Source organism: Talpa europaea (assembly GCF_964194135.1).
Source record: "Talpa europaea genome assembly, chromosome: 3".
Classification (NCBI taxonomy): domain Eukaryota; kingdom Metazoa; phylum Chordata; class Mammalia; order Eulipotyphla; family Talpidae; genus Talpa; species Talpa europaea.
In genome coordinates this window covers 87,752,623-87,772,657 of record NC_140069.1, presented here as the reverse complement: position 1 = coordinate 87,772,657, position 20,035 = coordinate 87,752,623, and the positions used below count along the sequence as shown (strand labels likewise).

At 36.1% G+C, this 20,035-nt stretch overlaps 1 protein-coding gene across 1 annotated transcript in view; it reads left to right on the top strand.

Moving 5' to 3' along the window:
* Positions 1 to 20,035, top strand: part of THSD7A (thrombospondin type 1 domain containing 7A) — a gene marked incomplete at both ends in the record, with an annotated part of 412,533 nt that overhangs the window by 330,927 nt on the left and 61,571 nt on the right. The window contains 4 exons of the mRNA XM_084229821.1: positions 804 to 1,038; positions 5,271 to 5,386; positions 18,274 to 18,406; positions 19,609 to 19,712. Of these exons, the coding sequence (XP_084085947.1) occupies positions 804 to 1,038; positions 5,271 to 5,386; positions 18,274 to 18,406; positions 19,609 to 19,712 (588 nt within the window). The remainder of the gene's footprint in view (positions 1 to 803; positions 1,039 to 5,270; positions 5,387 to 18,273; positions 18,407 to 19,608; positions 19,713 to 20,035) is intronic.

Below are 20,035 nucleotides of genomic sequence, written 5' to 3'. Positions count from 1 at the left end.
CTTGCAAATAAAATTTTCAGTCTGGGGAATAACATAGAAAACCCACATTCTTAGCAATCATATATCACATAGACTTCGTTCATACATCTTCAGCTTCATCTCTCTTTGAGGTTCTCCATAGTCCCCAAAACACATTCAAAATACACCACATAGTTTAAATTAACCCAGGGGAAAGCTCTAGAAGATCTCTCCCAACCTCTTTTGGTTCCTTTGGTTGGCCTAGTAACCATTAAATAGGAAAGTAACTAGAAAGACAAAAGACAATTTTGATTTTGTGCCCACAGGGTCCATAAGATATAGAACCTTGTGAATGACTAAAATAGCCCGTTTAAATAGCTTTTAGACAAAGAAGCAAAAAATAAAAACTGTGAAGAGCTTATTTACACAACTTTCTTTCCATTTCTCATAAGTGTGTCTCCATCTCTGAGCTGGGAGAGCATCTTACATAAAAGATTATTTACTGCTTTGAAGGGAAACAAAAAAGAGGGTCATAGAGAATTCCTGTTTTATTCCTAAAGGATTAAGGGAGGTTTAGGGAGTGATTCATTCGCCTACCCTTTCTTTAATTCAAATAATCGATATGCTACTTTGGCTTATCTTGGGGTGGCCTGACTTGGGACTCAACACCCTGCCAAATTAAGTAAGATTAATTTGCAATTTGCATTCCTGACAGCGTGCTGGTACATGCTATAAGCTAAATAAGTGACAGGTATAATTGTTAGCCTGGTTAATTCTAAGGAACAGAGAATGGAAGCTTTCCTGGAGGCATTGTTTCTAATCTGTTACCTTGTCCATCCTTATAGGTGGATCTCACTGTCCCAACAGCAGTGCTTTGCAAGAGGTGCGCAGCTGTAATGACCATCCCTGTACTGTGTACCACTGGCAGACTGGTCCCTGGGGCCAGTGCATCGAGGACACCTCAGTGTCAGCTTTCAACACAACTACAACTTGGAATGGGGAGGCCTCTTGCTCTGTCGGCATGCAGACAAGAAAAGTCATCTGTGTGCGGGTCAATGTGGGCCAAGTGGGACCCAAAAAGTAAGGGATTTAAATTGATGAAAGTAAATTCTGTGATCGCTCTTGCAGGGGTGATCACTTCCCCTCACTTATTTCATAAAATGGGGGCATTTTGATGCTCAGCATACCTGTCCTCAAGAGTAAGATTTGTCTACATCAACCACTAATAAAGTTATAACAGCTTCAGAGATTTATACCTGGGAACCATAAATTCTGTAAAATTCTTTCTGATATTTACTTTCACTTTTATCATAGCACTTCCAGCTTTTATTAAGCTAGTGAGACAGGGAGATAAGTGCTTGCTATGGGCCTGGCTGATCAATAATGACAGCATAGAAAGTCCTAGAAGGGCAGGTCATCCATGACCTCCTACATGCCCATAGGCAATAGTAGCTGCCTGTATAGTTTAATTGGGTAGTAGCCTTCCATGATCTGCCTTTCATTTCCCCCAGAAAATACTAGATCAAAAATATTGTAGCCAAAGTTATTGCATCTTTCAGTGGTTAAAAGACCAAGCCGTTTACTTCCAAGAGGAGCCTTGGGATAGGACGAGTATTCTGATAAGTAGAAAAACCATCAGCTCCTCATTGTGACTATGAATAGTTTAATAATAAGGCAAAGGATTTGAGAAAAGAGGACAAAGAACTAAAGAGATGGCATGTATGTGTGCCTTATAAAAATATAAATAAAAGCAAGTCATGGCATCACTGGGATAATCAATCCTCAGAGAAAATGAGTGCATTCACTCAAAGTATATTCCTTTAACAGGAAAAAAAAATAAAAACTCTTTATCTTTTAAGTTTTAAACTGCATAAATCTTTTAAAATCTTTTAAAATTTTAGCTGTGTGAAACAGGAAAAGTACAGTCAGTTTTGCACTGGTATAAAAATAGCCAAGTAATTGTTCAAGTGCTTAAATATTATATATGGTATTATCTATGCTACATAGATAACTAATCCTCGCCTCAGCTCTCAAAGTTCATTGAAAGAATTTAATGTGGAAAATTTGACATAAGCACTCACTAAATCTGAGAAATTGTCATTTTCACCTTAAAATTTGAGATACTTCTTAGTGTTTCAGGAAAATAGTAATAATGTACTTGCATATGGAAAACTCCAGGGGATGAATAAGAATCACATTATGAGTTGTTTTTATCTGGCCAGGGCTCCAGGCATTAGGGATGCTTTGCCCTGTACTTTGTTGATATAGTTTGAAATTAGGAAATATATTAGAAATGTATGCCAAAAGATTTGAATAAATTGGGAAACTATCCCATATATTTAATAGGTAGCCCCAAACCAGCATTTTAATAGAAGTGATGCTGTGGTTGTGATGAATCTAAGGAAATAAATGTGCAGTGTATTATTAAAATTCAGAAACAATAACAACAGGAATTCCAAGTTCTGGAGGATTCTGTGTCTTGCTGGGACAAGCACAGAGAGAAATGTACCCTACAAAAGCTTATAACTTAACCAACCTTAGTGGCACAGGGTAGAGAGTTGTTATGCTGAGCAACTATTAATCAACTCACTCTTTCTCAGTTGCCAATCACCTTTCAGATATTGCAGTTGACATTTTTCTCTCTCATTCAAACTTCAAAATATTGTGCTGAGTAATGGATGTGCATGTATACAAGCTTATGTGAAAGAGCCTGCTGGATTTAAGTCATTAAATCACTCAACAGAAAGGGTATCCTGAAGCACATGTCAGACCATTGCAGTAATCCATTAAAAATTTGCTTTGCCCTTGCAGTCTTTATTCAATGACCTGGATACATGTATAGATTTATTAAAGCAAATGGATTTACTTTTCTCTTAGAGTTCTGAAAAGTTAAGTAATTACTGTGAATTCGAAAGGATGTTTTCCTGCCCTTCTCCTGATTTCAGAGGTTAAATTCCTTGATCGCTTTTCAGTACTAGGCATTTGAAGCAAAAATGCAAATAGAAACCTTGTTTTAAACTCCTCTTAATAAAACAGATTACTGTGCAATGGTAAAATCAATGTTATTGATCTTATCTATCCTCTGAGTAACAAACTTCAACTCCTATCACATCTGTTTAATTTGACCTTGAATAAGATTTGGGAGGAAATCAATTCCTTGATTTAAACCACAAACACTAAATACAAACAATACAAAGGAAAAAAGAAGCATGTTGACTAAACCAATTGCCTCACCAAAGGAAGTCTGAATTCATTTTATTAGATGTAATCTAAGCTGTGTAATTTATCTTTGTGTGTTCATTTAACGGCTTTGTTGTTAGTAATTTTGTTCTCCACAGTTAGCCAAGTATCTTGCTGTGGATATTTCTAAACTAAAAGGGAATTTTGGAGGTTGTCAATGATAACATTGGGTATTCTACTGATTTATTTAGAACTAAAGTTTGAGGAGCAATCATTTATGGAATGCTTTTCTCATTGTCAAAGTTATGAAATTGCTTCATTGAAAAGGAATGCTTTTTAATAATAATTGCTAATCAATAATTCTATAATTCCAAAATAGCAGGATTTTATGCAGAGTTTTGTCATATAATGTTTCCTGGGTAAGAACGCAGGTTAAATTATGAAGCTAAATAAACACTAAGTAGTGATTTATAGTCTCAGTTGTCATAATACATTAACTTCTGTGATTCACATCTGCATTTCTTTGTTGTCCATTACTTTGCAATTGCAATAAAGAAATTCAAGTTTATCCTTAACATTATCCAAGAAGATTCTTTCTTTTGAAATGTTTATTCCAATATTTTTTAAATCCACTTTCAATTAGACCCCAGTGTTACAGAGTGAGGTAAGAAAGCATGTATCTATATAAATAGGATAGAATATTTATATATGAGGTAGGACATGTAGATAAATAATTATAATACAAGCTGTATCAAAAATGAACTGTCATCAAAGAAATTATGGGAAGGAAATTAATGGCGTGGATTTTTTTTTCCACTTATAGTTCAGTTCTGAAAACATGATTAACCTGTTAAAAGACAATTTACTTTGACCTACAAAAGAAATTGGCTTTTCCCATGGAGATTATTCTTAAATCTCATTTTTCACTAATTTGCCAAGTTATTCTTGCAACAGTTATAAAGTTATAATGGCTGTTTGTTTTTTTCTTCACTCCTCCTAGCTTACTTGTCAGATTTATATGACTTAAAAGAGAATTTCTTAGTAATCAAAACACTGCTAACTTTAGTTACATCAATTAAGTTGCTCTATTTATTTTTCTTAAATGCACCTTCTTCAGATATTCATACTCACAGTCAACATTTGACCACTAGCAATAGTAGAATCAGAGAATTGGGAAACTTAAAAACCATATGGGAAATATACAATAAACAGACAGTATATTGAAAACCCATATACTATCTAAAATTATCTCTTAGGAAGTGAAAACATGACAGAAAATTAGAAAATCAGATATTTTAGTGCTTTGTCTTTATATTACTTTACTCTTTCCAATAGATAATATATTTTGCTATATTGCTATATTTTTAAGAATTATTTAGTTAATTTGCTGTAATCTTTGCCAAAAAACATTTTATTTTTCATTCAGTTGATTATGTTTGTTTTATTTATAGTTGCTGTTTTTATTTCAAATATAATTTTGTAATTTATAAACCTATTAAAATATTTTAAAATCACATTTTGAACTTAGGTAAAAATGGAAGAAAAAATGGTTAGAGATGCTTAACAAAGTAATAAAACAAAAACTGCTTATAATTTTATTTATTATAAATTATATAGCTAAAAATACAATATTGTTCACTGAGCATGTATTATATAGAGAATATACTCCATTATAAGTTTATTTTATGCTATACATATGTTCTTCTTAATAGTGATAATGAATTGGAAACATGATTGTCATTATGCTTGTTTCATTACCAAACATGTGTAATTGGGACCTTAAGCCGGCTATTTGAATTTCCACAAATTTCTTATAAAAATGTTAGCAAATACTTATCTCCTAATAGGAAAATTGTTATAAAGGGATAAGAAATAATTACAGCATTTTAAATTTTTGTTAGATAACATAATTGTTGTTATTAAATTTTCACATACCTTTTAGTTTTATTAAAGTTCAGTTTGGAAGAATTAATTTAGTGATATAACTCTTATCAAATAGAAAGACTCTTGAAAGTTAAATAATATAGATTGATGGCTGTTTAGAAATTTTAGCAATGAGAACCTTGAAGATAGAAATAACTTATTTTTCTGGATTGTTATGGAAGCTAGGTAATGTCCCTTTGCTTTTCTAGGTGTCCTGAGAGCCTTCGGCCAGAAACTGTGAGGCCCTGTCTGCTTCCTTGTAGAAAGGACTGTATTGTGACCCCGTATAGTGACTGGACCTCATGTCCCTCCTCTTGTAAAGAAGGTATGCTCTGCAGAGTTCTAAAACCTCTTTACCTAGAAAACACTCCTAAGTTCTCTTGACTGAGCATTGTATATTTGTGATTCTTAGATAGGACTGAATAATCGAGATTTTACTAATAATGTCTCTTTCGATGTTAATTCTAAGAGTACAGAGTTGTCTTATGTGTTTCAAAAAAGAATGTTCAGTGGTCTTATCAGTACTCACTGCTTCCTACTTAAGCAAGAAATAGCGATGGGGTCAGAGATTTACTGCAGGTTCAATGAGGCAACCCTAAGGATAGCAATGAAGGAAAAAGAAAATGGCTAATTGTACTTCTACCAGCACTTGACATTCCATCAGGCATTTACAGCCATGAAAATTGGTTGCCATTTTGGTTTGATTTTGCTTTTATTATTCTCAAAGTCCTTTACTATCATGAACAATATGTTGATATCTTTTTCCTTATTTTCAAGATGGGGTTCTTTCTTTTTTGCAACTGAGGAAGGCATCAACATCCTTTAGGAGGTGAATGCAATAACAGTATCACAAATGATACTGTCTCCTTTTTTTTTTTTTTTAAGATTTTTATGCATACAAGAGCTGGGGTGTAGGCCAGAAGTGGGGGTGGGGGGGGTTGGTGAGAGGATCACCAGAGATAGAGTGAGGAGAACAACAGGCAGATATATTGAAATACACTACTGAGGGGAGCAACAGGCAAGACAGGAGAGGTCTGCTGCACCATGTGAGTCAGCTCCCTAGCTGGATATCGAACTTGTGCTGCAGAGGCTGGCAATAGCTTCATGGTGCTGAGACTTAACCCCCTAAGCCACCAGGAAGGCCCCCAATGTCTCCTGTCTTTTAATTTGCTCTCCCAACAAATATAGTTTTCTTAAATTCATTTTATGCTCTTATTTTATTTATACTCCTGACTCTTATTAGTGATTCAATTAAGAATCAACTTTAACAGCTATCTTAAATTGCTAAAGATTATTTAAATCCTTATATTATTATGAGATTACAAATTGAATAATGGACCTTTTTTAGTATTATTGTCATTTTATATAATTGAAACTTGAGTTTCCCTTTATGCTTTTCGTATCTTAACTACCCTTGAAATACCAAAATTATACCACAAAGTGAACATGAATAGACATTTTGATTTTAAGTCTTTTAAGACATGTAAACAGTTTTGTTACAAAAGAAATCTGGGGGATTAAATTTTTAAAGGTATTAAGTACCACTGTACTTAATAATAAAGTCACTGATATAGTTTCTCACTTTTCCTTGCTTTATCCCTGTTTTATTAAAGACCAAGCAGCATATAATATCCTTTGTTTTGGTAATAATCAACAATAGAGCTATGCTCTCTTATAGTTAATTTCTATGATAATTGTTGATAATTTATCAGTATAATGAAAGAGGTTATTCATTAAATGGAATTCATGCTATCACAAATATTATTTGACAGTTTTCTTTTACTTGCTTATGTTTGTGTTTGTATGAGACAAGGTCATTTACTAAGAATTCAAAGACATATGTAGTTACATTTATAGCCCTGTGTCTAATAAACTAACGCAAACATTTTTTTTCTTTTTTCTTATATTCCCCATACAATTGCAACCCCCTTATTTTGACCCCAATCCCTCTCCCCCCACCCCCCATAGAGTATCTCTGGTTCATAGTTATTTTGTTGATTTTGATTTTCACTTTCTTATAGTTATTCATTTTCCTGGTCCCTTATTTAAGTTCTCTAGATTCCTGCTATGAGTGAGACCATCCAGTATCTTTCTTTTTCTTTCTGGCTTATTTCGCTGAGCATGATCGCTTCCAGCGCCATCCATGTTGCTGCAAATTGCATGTGTTTATCTTTTTTGAATGCTGAGTAATATTCCATGGTATATATGTACCACATATTCTTGATCCAGTCATCTATTTTTGGGCATTTGGGTTGTTTCCAAAGCTTAGCTATTGTTAACAGTGCTGCTATAAACATAGGAGTGCAGGTGCTCTTTGGAATTGATGTTTCTGTGTCCTTTGGGTAAATACCTAGGAGTGGAATTGCTGGATCATATGGAAGCTCTATGTTTAGTAGGTCCAGAAATCTCCACACAGCTCTCCATAGTGGTTGGACCAGTTTGCACTCCCACCAACAGTGCAGGAGAGTTCCTTTTTCTCCACACCCTCGCCAACATTTGTTGTTGTTAGTTTTTTTAATATGTGCCATTCTCACTGGTGTGAGATGGTATCTCATGGTAGTTTTGATTTGCATTTCCCTGATGACAAGTGATGTTGAACATTTTTTCATATGCCTGTTGGCCATTTGCATTTCCTCTTCAGAAAAGTTTCTTTTTAGCTCTTCTGCCCATTTTTTTGACTGAATTATTTTCTTTGTTGTTGTTGAGTCTCATCAGCTCTTTGCAGATTTTTGTGATCAGTCCTTTATCATTAGTGTTGTGTACAAAAATGTTCTCCCAGTTGGTGGGGTTTCTCTTAGTTTTTGTTATTGTCTCTTTTGCTGTGCAGAAACTCTTTAATTTGATGTAGTCCCCGCTGTTTATCTTTGCCTTCACTATCATTGCTTTGGGTGATGTGTCTGTAAAGATGTCTTTGTGTGCATATCACATAGTGTTTCGCCTATATTTCCTTCTATATATTTTATGGTTTCAGGTCTTATGTCTAGTTCTTTAATCCATTTTGAGTTGATTTTTGTGTATGGTGTGAGGTAGTGGTCAAGCTTCATTCTTTTGCATGTAGCGACCCAGTTTTCCCAGCACCATTTATTGAACAAACTTTCTTTGCTCCAATGCATAGTCTTTGCTCCTTTGTCAAAGATTAGTTGACCATAAACCTGTGGGTTTATTTCTGGATTTTCTATTCGATTCCATTGGTCTATATGTCTGTTCTTGTTCCAATACCATGCAGTTTTGATGATTATGGCTTTGTAGTATAGTTTGAAGTCTGGGAGTGTGATGCCTCCATTCCCTTCTTTTTTTTTTTCAGGAGAGCTTTGACTATTCAGGTTTTTTTGTGATTCCATATGAATTTCATCAATAATTGTTCTATTTCTTTGAAGAATGACATTGAAATTTTGATTGGAATAGCATTGAATCTGTATATTGCTTTTGGTAGGATGGCCATTTTAATAATGTTTATTCTTCCAATCCATGAGCAGGGGATGTCTTTCCATTTCTTTGTGTCTTCTTCTATTTCTTTTAACAGTGTTTTATAGTTTTCTTTGTATAGGTCCTTTACCTCTTTTGTTAGATTTATTCCCAAGAATTTGATTTTTTTTGTTTTGATAATAAAAGGGATGGTTTTTTTGATTTCTTCTTCTTCAGATTTATTGTTTGTGTATAGGAAGGCTACTGACTTTTGCGTGTTGATTTTATATCCTGCCACTTTACTGAACTGATTGATGAGTTGAATTAGCTTTTCTGTGGAGTTTTTGGGGTTCTCTATGTATATTATCATATCATCTGCAAATAGAGATAGTTTGACTTCTTCTTTTCCTATTTGGATTCCTTGTATATCTTTCTCTTGTCTTATTGCTCTGACTAGGACTTCCAGTATTATATTGAAAAGCAGTGGTGAGAGTGGACATCCTTGTCTTGTTCCAGATCTTAATGGAATTGCTTTCAGCTTTTCACCATTGAGAATGATACTGGCTGTTGGCTTGTCATAGATGGCCTTTATGATGTTGAGGTATGTTCCCTTGAATTCCAAGGGCTTGAAATTCCAAGAATTTCAAGGGCTTTTATCATGAATGGGTGTTGCACTTTGTCGAAAGCTTTCTCAGCATCTATTGATATTATCATATGGTTTTTATATTTCTTTTTGTTGATGTGTTGGATAACATTGATTGATTTTCAGATGTTGAACCATCCTTGTGTCCCTGGAATGAATCCTACTTGGTCGTGGTGAATTATCTTATGGATACATTGTTGGATTCTGATAGCTAAAATTTTATTTTGGATTTTTGCATCAGTGTTCATTAGGGAGATTGGCCTGTAGTTTTCCTTTTTTGTGTTGTCCTTGTTCGGTTTTGGTATTAGTGTAATGTTGTCTTCATAGAACGTGTTTGGTATTGTCCCTTCCTTCTCAATTTTTTGGAAGAGTTTGTGAAGGATAGGCACTAATTCGTCTCTGTATGTTTGGTAGAATTCATTTGTAAATCCATCAGGTCCTGGGCTTTTGTTTTTGGGGAGGTTTTTGATTACCATTTCAATTTCGCTGCTTGTAATTGGTCGGTTTAGGTGTTCTATTTCTTCTTTATCTAGCTTTGGATGATTGTAGAGTTGTAGGAATTTGTCCATCTCCTCTAGATTGTTGAACTTGTTTCCATATAACTGTTCATATTAGTTACTTATTATTCTTTTGATTTCTGCTGTGTCCATTTTAACACAAACAGTTTAAAAGAAACTTTTGAATGTAGAGAAAAAACTGTGCTTTTTCCTTAGATTGGATATTTCCTTGGATTGACTGAAGAATTTTACAATATAGGTTGACTTGGTCTAAAATATTTTCAGGAGCTAAAATAAATTTAAAATAACAGAAGAGGGTGGCACAGCTGTTGGGCGCTGTGCTGCGAAGCTGCCTGCAGCCTCTGCAGCGCTGGTTCGATCCCCGGCCCCCAGGCGAGGGTCCCACATGGCACACGCAGACCTCTCCTTCCGCCCGCTGCTCACCTCAGCAGTGTACTTCAGTCTTTCTGCCTGTTCTTCCCCCTGCTCTGGCTCTGGTGAATTCTCTCACCCTCCCACACTTCTGACTGTACCCAGTGCTTGTATAAATAAATAAATAAATAAATCTTAAAAAAAAATAAAATAACAGAAAAGATCCCATTAGATTAATTCTAGAAATGATAGAAATGAGGGCCAAAGTAAATTTTTTGTCAATTCTTTAGAACTTAATTTAAAAATACTTTGGGATATTGGAATATATCCAGAAATTAGGAGCCAGTTTATTGTGGAGGTATATTATCGGGATGAGGCCAGACACATGGGTTTGAAAAAATTCACCAGAGACAGCCTGCAGAATAGAAAAATAGATTTGTTTAGATACCACGCCTGGGAACAGGGGCAAGACGGGAGAGATCTTCACAGGAAGAAAGATTTGGGACTCACTTTTATAACCTATTTTCATGACTGTGGGAGTGAGGTTGTTATCTGCTAGGGCATCAAGTGTCTGTGGGCCTTCCAGACAGGAGGTGTCCTGTGTGGTTCTTTTTGCCCTGTTTCTTCATTTCTGGGAATTCTCAATAGCCCCCTATTGATCAGGTGGACCTATGGCCAGGTTCCCATGGCAACTCTATCAGTTTCCCTTTCTTATCTATTTTGTGTTTCCCAGCATTGTTCAGCTGAGCAAAGCACAGAGTAAGCTTTAATTTTATTAAATGATACCCCAACATTTATTAGTCTCCTATATATAAATAGCACACTGATGGCCCTGTAGAGAGGACTGAGCCCCTGACTTAAAGGAAACTTCTGATTTCATTTAAAATATAGAACTCTTTTACATAGATTCAATAATGTAATAATTTAATAATAAGGTTTTAGCTATAAAACAAAAACAAATATAGGGAATGTGAGGGGAAAACCACTGTGGGCACAAATTTTTTTTTAAAGATTTATTTATTTATTTACACAAGCACTGGGTACAGTCAGAAGCACGGGAAGGTGAGAGAATTCACCAGAGCCAGAGCGGAGAGTAGAACAGGCAGAGTGACGAAGTACACTGCTGAGGGGAGCAGCGGGCGGCAGGAGAGGTCTGCGTGCCATGTGAGACCCTCGCCTGCCCAACGGCCAGGGATCGAACCGGCGCTTCAGAGGCTGCGGGCAGCTTCGCAACCCAGCGCTCAACCGCTGCGCCACTGGGGAGGCCCATGTGGGTGCAAATATTAGGGAAAATCATATTGAAAAGAAGGTAAAAGAGATTTTTTTTAATTGAAGTAAAGTTAGTTTACATCATTGTATCTTTGAGGGTTATAGGTTTAAACCTCTGCAAATGTATGTTTTCATACCCAAGTGTGGGTGAGAATGTGGGAGTAAAGGAACCCTGGTACAGTGCTAATGGGAATGTAGACTGAACCAGCCCCTATGGAAAACAGTATGGAGGACCCTTAAAATAAAAACAGATCTACCATCTGACCCAGCAATCCCTCGCTTGAGTACTACTCAAAGAGTACAAAAACACTATTTTGAACACAGCAGCCTGTGCCTACCGGGATCCTGTGTCTAAGGATTTTTCATTTCTGTGACTGCTTTAATCACTCTGTTAATCATCTCTACCCTCAACTCCAGTTTTTGGTCTTGTGACAATGCCATCCTAAATTTTCTACTCTTAGCCTTCATCAGGCCCTTTGTCTGATGCATTATGTGCAAATATTTTCTCCCATCCAGAATGGTGTCCTTTTGTTTTACAGATAGTTTCTCTTACTGTGCAGAAGCTTTTCAGTTTAATGTAATTTTTACAGGGTGGGAGGAGGAGCACTCCGGCACCCCAAAATGTGCACGCACTAAATAAGTTCTACTGTCTGCTGCATCATGACAAAGCATACTCTACTGCTTAAGACCTTCAATGGAAAGTAACTTTAATACAATTAGTACAAAATTAAAAGAAAAAAGAATATAGATTCCAAGTCAAGCACCCAAAGTTACCCATCCCCTCATGGATAAATGCCCAGCCAAACAGGGTGGACCCAAAGCAGGACCCCTGAGGCCCAAAAGCCTGACACAAATCTAAGGCACCTTCTGTTGGGGAACCACAGGAAAGGGGCAGAAGGTGTCAGACAAGTCTGGAAGGAAAATAGCAAAATCAAAACCCAAGTCAAGATAAAAAAGCTGCCATTGTCAGCCTCCCCATGGGTCTGTCACCCACATCTCTGTCTCTTTAAAGTATCTCCTTCCATGTCCCCAAAGTCCCTGATACAAGTCCAAGGCCTAGAAGCAAGCGTGGCTCCTTCACATGTTTCTCTGCTCCATGTGCCCCTGCAGGTCCTCTCCTTGATCTTCTTCCTTTTCCCAGAACTCTTTACTCTCCTTCCTGCCCAGCTCCACCCCTCCTTAGAGTGGGGAAAGGAACCTAGAACCTCCCTTCCCCCCTGGGATTAATTTCCCTGTTACATAATCACATTTGTTTATATTTGTTTTTGTTTATCTTGCCATCAGAGATAAATCCCCAGAGATGTTTCTGAAGCCAGTGTTGTGGAGTGTTTTGCCTATTTTTTCCTTCCTTCAGTGTATTTGTACATAGGATCAAAGTCTGGCCAAAGTTTTATTTTGGTATGCTGAAAGCAGTCTTTCTGAGAAGTTTATGTATCAGTGTAGGAAAAGTATTTAGTTCATGAAGAAAAGCTCGCTAATACAAATATCCTTGATTATCCTTTCTTTTGTATTTGCTGACAAATTTACTGATGCTTGATTTTAAATTTATATATCACATCCTATATAGTATTTTAAGCATTTCTAGGTAAATACAGAGTGCCCGTTTGGTCATGTCTTTGAAAAGGGGCTGCTCAACACAGTTTCCAGTGTTTCTCAAGAGCCTGAGTGCAGGAAAAGAGTGGGGAAATGATTGATATTAATTAGTGTCAGGACTTTCCCAGGAAAATACAAGAAAGGGAGAATAACAGAGAGCCAAGGATATTCTCAACGATGTACTTATAATAATAATGGAATATTCATAATATTAATGGAATCTAAGTTAAGTGAAATCAGAAGTGGGATAATAGATAATGAAAAGGTAATAGGTAAAATGAATTGGCAATCTCAGCTGAGTGTGAGATTGGTAAAATGAGAACAGAACTAGTAGGTAAGCTACAAGATTAGGAAGAGTAGCCAGAAATTAGATGTTTAAAGGTGAAAACGTGCAGGTATTAATGATAATACTATCACAGGATGAACAAAAGAGGTAGCAATTGATGTGAGATGCAAGAAAATGTCACTAGAGATGAAAAATACAGGAACTCAGATTCTGGTTCCTTGGATGGAATAACCATGTGGATGCCAAAGTCATTGATGTGATACAGCGGGAAAGAGAAAGGATTCCAGTGAGTGATATTCCGAAGTTTGGGAATGACCACTACAAGGTGAATAGCTAATGATAAAGTTGATGATGACAGTCCTTCAGAGGAATTAGAGATTTTTAAAGGGAGATTGAAGGAGAAAAAGACTGATAAAAGGCTAGAGCCAGTTCCACTGGCAAAGAATATGAAGGAAACTTTCCAAAACGAGATTGTAGATGAGAGAGCACGTGGCCAATGGGCATAGTGACGGGCATAGTGATGGAAAGGCTAGAAGGTAGAAAAGAATGAGAAAATGAATTGGATCATGCATAAAGATAGTGCTGTGGGGTCAAGTGGTGATGGAAGGCATTCAGGGTGGTGGTGTGGGCATGTGGTGACAAGGCATGAGAGATGTAGTGTAGTCGGGAAGGTCTCTTGTGGGGGAAGTAGATAACTGCTGTAAATTAAAATGCATGGTACCAGCAGGAAACTATTTTCTCCTGTAGCTCCTGGAATAGTGACAGAAAAGGAATACAAAAAATGCCAGTTTGGGAATCTGCTGACTTGTGAGCAAGAGGCTCTTAGAGAGGCTGGGTTATGTTTGGCTAAGGGCAGGAACAGGAGATCAGATCTCTGTTCTGTTTGGTAGCTCTATGAATAAATTTCCTAGAACAAAATACCCTAAACCTAAACATTCAGACTTAAAAAGAATAGTTATAATTGTGTACTGAGGAAATAAAGCAAGATAAATAATGGGAGGAGAGCATTACTGTTGGACAACACTCCCAAGATGCTTCATGCAGCTGGAGAAAACTTTTCTATTTTTCCTGCAGACTATTGTGAAAATAAGGATATGATGGTGTTACAGAAAACTAGCCTTTTGTTGTAAGGAAAACGATGCAATGGTGTGTGATTAGCTTTTTCACTATTTTCTATGAAATGGAAATAATCTAAGCTCCATTGAAATTACACTGACTTCCACACACAATTAAAAATGCTAAAAAATGTTAAATGCACAATAGATAATAACAACAGAAAATTAATTCAAAGATGAGGTGGCTCTTCTTAATTTAATTCTGCAGGTAAATTCTAAATTTTAAAAGGGTTTGAACTTTTAAAACCCTCTTTTAAAAAAATCACTTTAAAGAGGTAAAATTATATTATGGTATTGCAGAAAATGGAACAGAATAGCTTAGCATTCGAAGAACAAGAGTAACTGGAAATGGTATTCATCCCTCTCTCCAAGAGATGTCTTGAAAAATCAATGCTGATCAAGACCAGTACCTGGTGCAGAGAAGTTTAATTGTCCAACCAATGTACTTGTGAACTTTTTCAAATTTTCATGAATTTTTACAAATCTTCCCACTTCTAGATAAATCCTAGTTTTGATTACTCTAAATCCTTTCATAATTTCTCTGGTAATATCTTCAGATATCTGAAATATGTTGTAACTTGGTGATAGATTAATATCTTCTGAATCTATGTGCCCTCTTATCACATAATTGTTCTCTGAATACACAATCCCTTTTTTCCTGTCCCTATCATAGACAGGTATTTTCAAGTATAAACACTCCAGGAAAATCTCCTTTACTTTTCCAAGCACATTATTTCCAATAAACAAAATAATGTCCTAGTTGCTGTTAATCCTCAATACAAAGACTTAGTACTTACGTGTTTACTACTGTAAGGAAATGAATGAAAAGAAATAGGAGAGGCTAACCAATAGTCCATTGAAGAATGAAATGTTTTCTCAGTCAGCAAATATTTGTAATCATTTGCTATGTGTGACTATTGTCCTAGATGACACAATACAAAGAAAAATAGAAATACAGATTTTTATATATAATATATACATATTATATATGGCTGATATATATATCATGTATATATATCACATATAATAAATTTGGTGTAAATACATGCAGGAAACTAAGAAGGCTACAAATGTCGGGTTTACCAGTTCAATTTATTAGTGCAGAACCTGCGATTTTCTTTTTTAAATGTATGCTGTCCTGCTCTCTTTGTACTCTGATCTGAGGGCTCCATGACCTGACTGAGCTCTATGGCATTATTTCTTTCAGTGTACAAGTTATTTCTTAACTGAGATCTGAGCAAAAAATAACCTCCCAGTGGATAGAAACATGGATGTCATGGCACTTCCTGTGTAGCCCATTAAATTTCCTCTTCAAGTGTTAGGAGTTTGGGATGTTCCACTTTTATCAGATCACAATCTCTGTCCTGTGGGCTGCACAAGGTTGAGGTGTTTGGAATTTTTATAAGAACAGATGGGTTGTCACTCTGAAATCAACTATAAAAGTGTAGTGAGTGATCATTTTCTTATATCTGGTAAAACTGGTGGTTATAATGAGAAGACACTAGAATGTTTCAGATTTGTACATATGTGAATTTTTTTTTCTTTCAAGTCAATAAAATAGAAATAAAACACTATTATTTGATTGCTGTTTCCCAATCTGAAAGCTGTGCCTGTGTGTTAAGTGATATCTAGAAAGTTAATAACCAGGTACATCAGTCTGTAAGGTGCCACTGATGAATTCATTGTCCTGTCCCCTCCAGTCCCTGGTCTCTTGGTCTCAATTCTATCTCTATTTTCTATCTATAGGTTGAGAAGCATTGGAAAATTGTTGCCTCTAAAAATATTAACCATTTTGGTTAACCATTGCTACTCTGTATTCTACACTGCTTTTCCCTGTTCCAAATACCTCCCTCCTTTTGCCAGTGCTGAGCAAGTAAGAATGGTCTCTTAGCACCCTCTTTTAAAATGATGAAAGACAGACTATAGACATAAAAAAAGAAAATAATAAAGTATAAAGGAAAGTTAGAGTCAGGTAGTAAATGGGGCTGGTGGGAAGGAAAGGGAAGAGAAAAATTGCACTAGAAAATCAAGTAAATTATGGCTCCTACCATTGAGAAGGAAATTAGTTCTGAGATTGTGGTGAACAAAGCAAGATGTAGACACACAGTGGATTCTTAACAGATTGTCAAGGGAAACAAAATTTTTACTAGGTATGAATTATTAGAGGTATTTATCACCTACTTCTTAAAATAGGGGCCATTGGGCAATATAATGGATGGAGACTATAACTTTATTAAAAGTCCCATTGGCATTCCTCAGTTTTTTTCCTAGAAAAATTATATTTAATATGCAAAGTTTCCGTTGACATTCAAACTGCCATTATCACATTTAAAAAAATCTGTGACAGGGCCTCCCCACTGGCGCAGCCATTGAGCGCTGGGTTGCGAAGCTGCCTGCAGCCTCTGCAGTGCCGGTTCCATCCCCAGCCGCCGGGCTAGGGTCCCACATGGCGCGAAGACCTCTCCTGCCGCCCGCTGCTCCCCTCAGCAGCGTACTTCGTCACTCTGCCTGTTCTGCTCTCTGCTCTGGCTCTGGTGAATTCTCTCACCCTCCTGCGCTTCTGACTGTACCCAGTGCTTGTATAAATAAATAAATTAATTAAAAAAAATCTATGACAAAGTTTACAAATATTTAATTCTTTATTGCATAATACCACCAGCCCCTAGTTCCCTAATCTATTACCTATAGTATTGCAATTATTCACTAAAATAGTTTATACAATCTTTAATAGCACAGGTTTCCCCAACAATGGGAATACATGTAAACCCTAGAATTTACATGTAAACCCTAGAATCTTAAATTGAGGCAAGATATATAAAGTAATTAATTCCAGTTCATCACAATTCTCTGGGAAGTTTTGTAACAATTAGTTGCCAAACTTGGCTTCAGAAAGTTTTGATTTAGTGGTTCTGGGTAAAGACTGTTTTTGTTTCATTTTGAAGAAATTCTTCTGTGCAGTTAGACATTTAGTAATCACTGATCTAATGCATCCTCTCCTGGAATACAAGAATCTTCAACTGCATTGCTAGGAGTTAAGAACATTTAATTTTACTTCTGATTAAACTTTCATTGTTAGGAGCCACTAAATCTTCTAAATTTCTCTGTTTCTGTAGTCTGTGTATAAAATAGTGAATGCTTTTGCCAAAAAAAAAAAAAAGTATAAGAGAAACTCTATTAAAAATCATTGTTTAGGGAATTGTTTTGTAAGCAGTTGTGCCAGGCAGCTATTCATCCTTAAAGTCTAAATATTGTTGGAATAACTTTTATTAAAGTTGAGAGGTTTTATACATTATCCGTTTCTAGTACTAAAAAATTTTGAACATCTATATATAAATAATACTCTGAAAGTGATATCTTACTTGAAAGCAAGTCTTAACTATTCCCATTGTTTTTTAACATAATTTGGAGTTATTTACTTATAATTATTGCTGTTTTGAATGAATTGCTATATTTCTCTAAGAAGTCTGCCTCTAGGAAACCACTTTTAGAATTGGACCTGAATTGAAGATCTTAGACTGTTTAGCGTGAATAATAAGTGGCTAGAATAATTTACGAGTTATGCATTTCAAATTAAGTGAATAACAAAGAGATAAAATTTCACATTAAAACATTGAATATATTCTCACAAGAAAGATTCATTAGATGTGCATGAGTCCCATGTGGTAAACTGGGCTATGTGAAATGACATGAAAATAAACTTAAGGTAGAGGAAAACAAATTAATTAGATCTGTCATATTTCTCAAGGGGAAAGAAATATACACAAGTGCAATTACTTTGTAACTGCACATTAGGAAGGCTAGGTGATTGTGGACTGCTTTCTCTTTTCAAATTGTTAATATAAATTGATTGAGTTTTCAATATAAGCAGTCTTTGGGTGATTTTGGGAAAATGATTAGACTTGATGAAGCCTCTCATTCAGGGATGTCAAAGCATGGGTAGCTAGGAGCTATCTAATTTCTCCACAGCAGCTAGAATATGGAGATTCTTGCATCAGTGCAAAGTACAGAGGTTAAATCTCTCTTTGCTTCCAGGGGACTTGGGAGTGAAGAAACAGTCTCGGCATCGGGTCATCATCCAGCTGCCAGCCAACGGAGGCCGGGACTGCACAGATTCCCTCTATGAAGAGAAGACCTGTGAGGCCCCCCAAGCATGCCAAAGCTACAGGTAATAATAGAGTTAAGGAAAGAGCATTGTGAGCAATGTACTGAGCAAACACTACAAGTCCCTGTTCTTTGCAGTGATGAGGAGAGGAAGCCAGCACTGCCAGCAAGCTCAGTGCATTGTGGGGTGTCTATCCATGTGTGCGGTGTCTTACCACTTTAGGAGAACTGCCCTGCCACTAAAATAATCCCCAGGGAGACAAGTACTGGTGTATTGGCTGTATTATTAGCTCTAGGAGTTTGGGGAAATTTCTTATGTTGATATAAACTATAAGATGCAGAAAAAGTGGTTAATAATTATGAAACACAGATGCTCTGGGAAGCTGTTCTTTTTCACTGAGACAATAACTTCAGCATTTTCCCCCTGGTTCTGAAAAGCACCTGTTCTTCATAAAGACTGCCTTTCTAGTTCACAAAATGACATCTTTATCTCAATGATGCTAGTGAAATGTCTATTATGTTCATTTGAGGCCACCTCGGAGAAAATTAAGGTTATTGAAACTACCTATCATCATCTTGATAATTACTAGAGAATTTTTTCTTCATAACTCTTCAGGTCCCAAACTGAAACTTGATGTCATATATAATTGTAATGCTGACAACAAGTGAAATATTATGGCATTAGTTGATGGATTGCATGATCACAAAATAATAATTTAAGGTGAAATAGATGACAAATTTGCCATCTTAATTAATTTGTATTTAATTCTTAAATGACAAACAGTATAATTGTCATTTTACATGATGAACATTGACAGCTATCAGTCTGAACATTTATTTGAAGGATTTGCTTTTGAGAGCATATTAATTACCTCTACATTACTAACCAAAGAACACTGCAGAAGGTTCATGACTTGAATACAGTGTCATACTTGAATATAAAATAGCAATTTACCTGTAAATGAAAATCTTCACTCTGATACTCTGGTGTAATTTCCTGGCAGGCCTTAGCATTAAAAAAATGTCTAAGTGCTCTCTGTAGAAGCCATTTCTATAGACCTTGATGATGAACTCTTGTTATAGAAAGTATTATTATGTCTAATGCTGCTCTTTATAATGTCTTGATGGCATATAAATTAAATGAAGATAGGACTGAGCATTTTTAAATTAATTCCTGTTTATAGTGGTTGGTCATGTTTCCATGCTACATCTCTGTGATTTGCCTGGTGTTTTTGTTTCTTCTCCATGGGGCTCCTTTTCTTGTAGGTGGAAGACTCACAAATGGCGCAGATGCCAGTTAGTGCCTTGGAGCGTACAACAGGACAGCCCTGGAGTGCAGGAAGGCTGTGGGCCCGGAAGACAGGCAAGAGGTGGGAGGCCCCATTCCACACTTGATTTGCTTTTTATTTCTCCAACTTCAGTTACTTAAGTGCTAACTTGATGACTTTGTCACTTTGACACCCTACTTAGCAAACAGAACAGAGCAGATACAAATCTGCTACCAGTCATTCCATGTAACACTGGCACACAGAAACTCGTCTTTTATAATTATGTACTTTGTTCTTTGACATTAGCCCATAATTTCTCTGGTTGAATTTATCCCTCAGTCATAGATGGAGGATAATCAGACCACACACTTGAATGGGTTGTGACATTGATGTTGTATACTGCAACTTGTTGGGTTTTGTTGTTG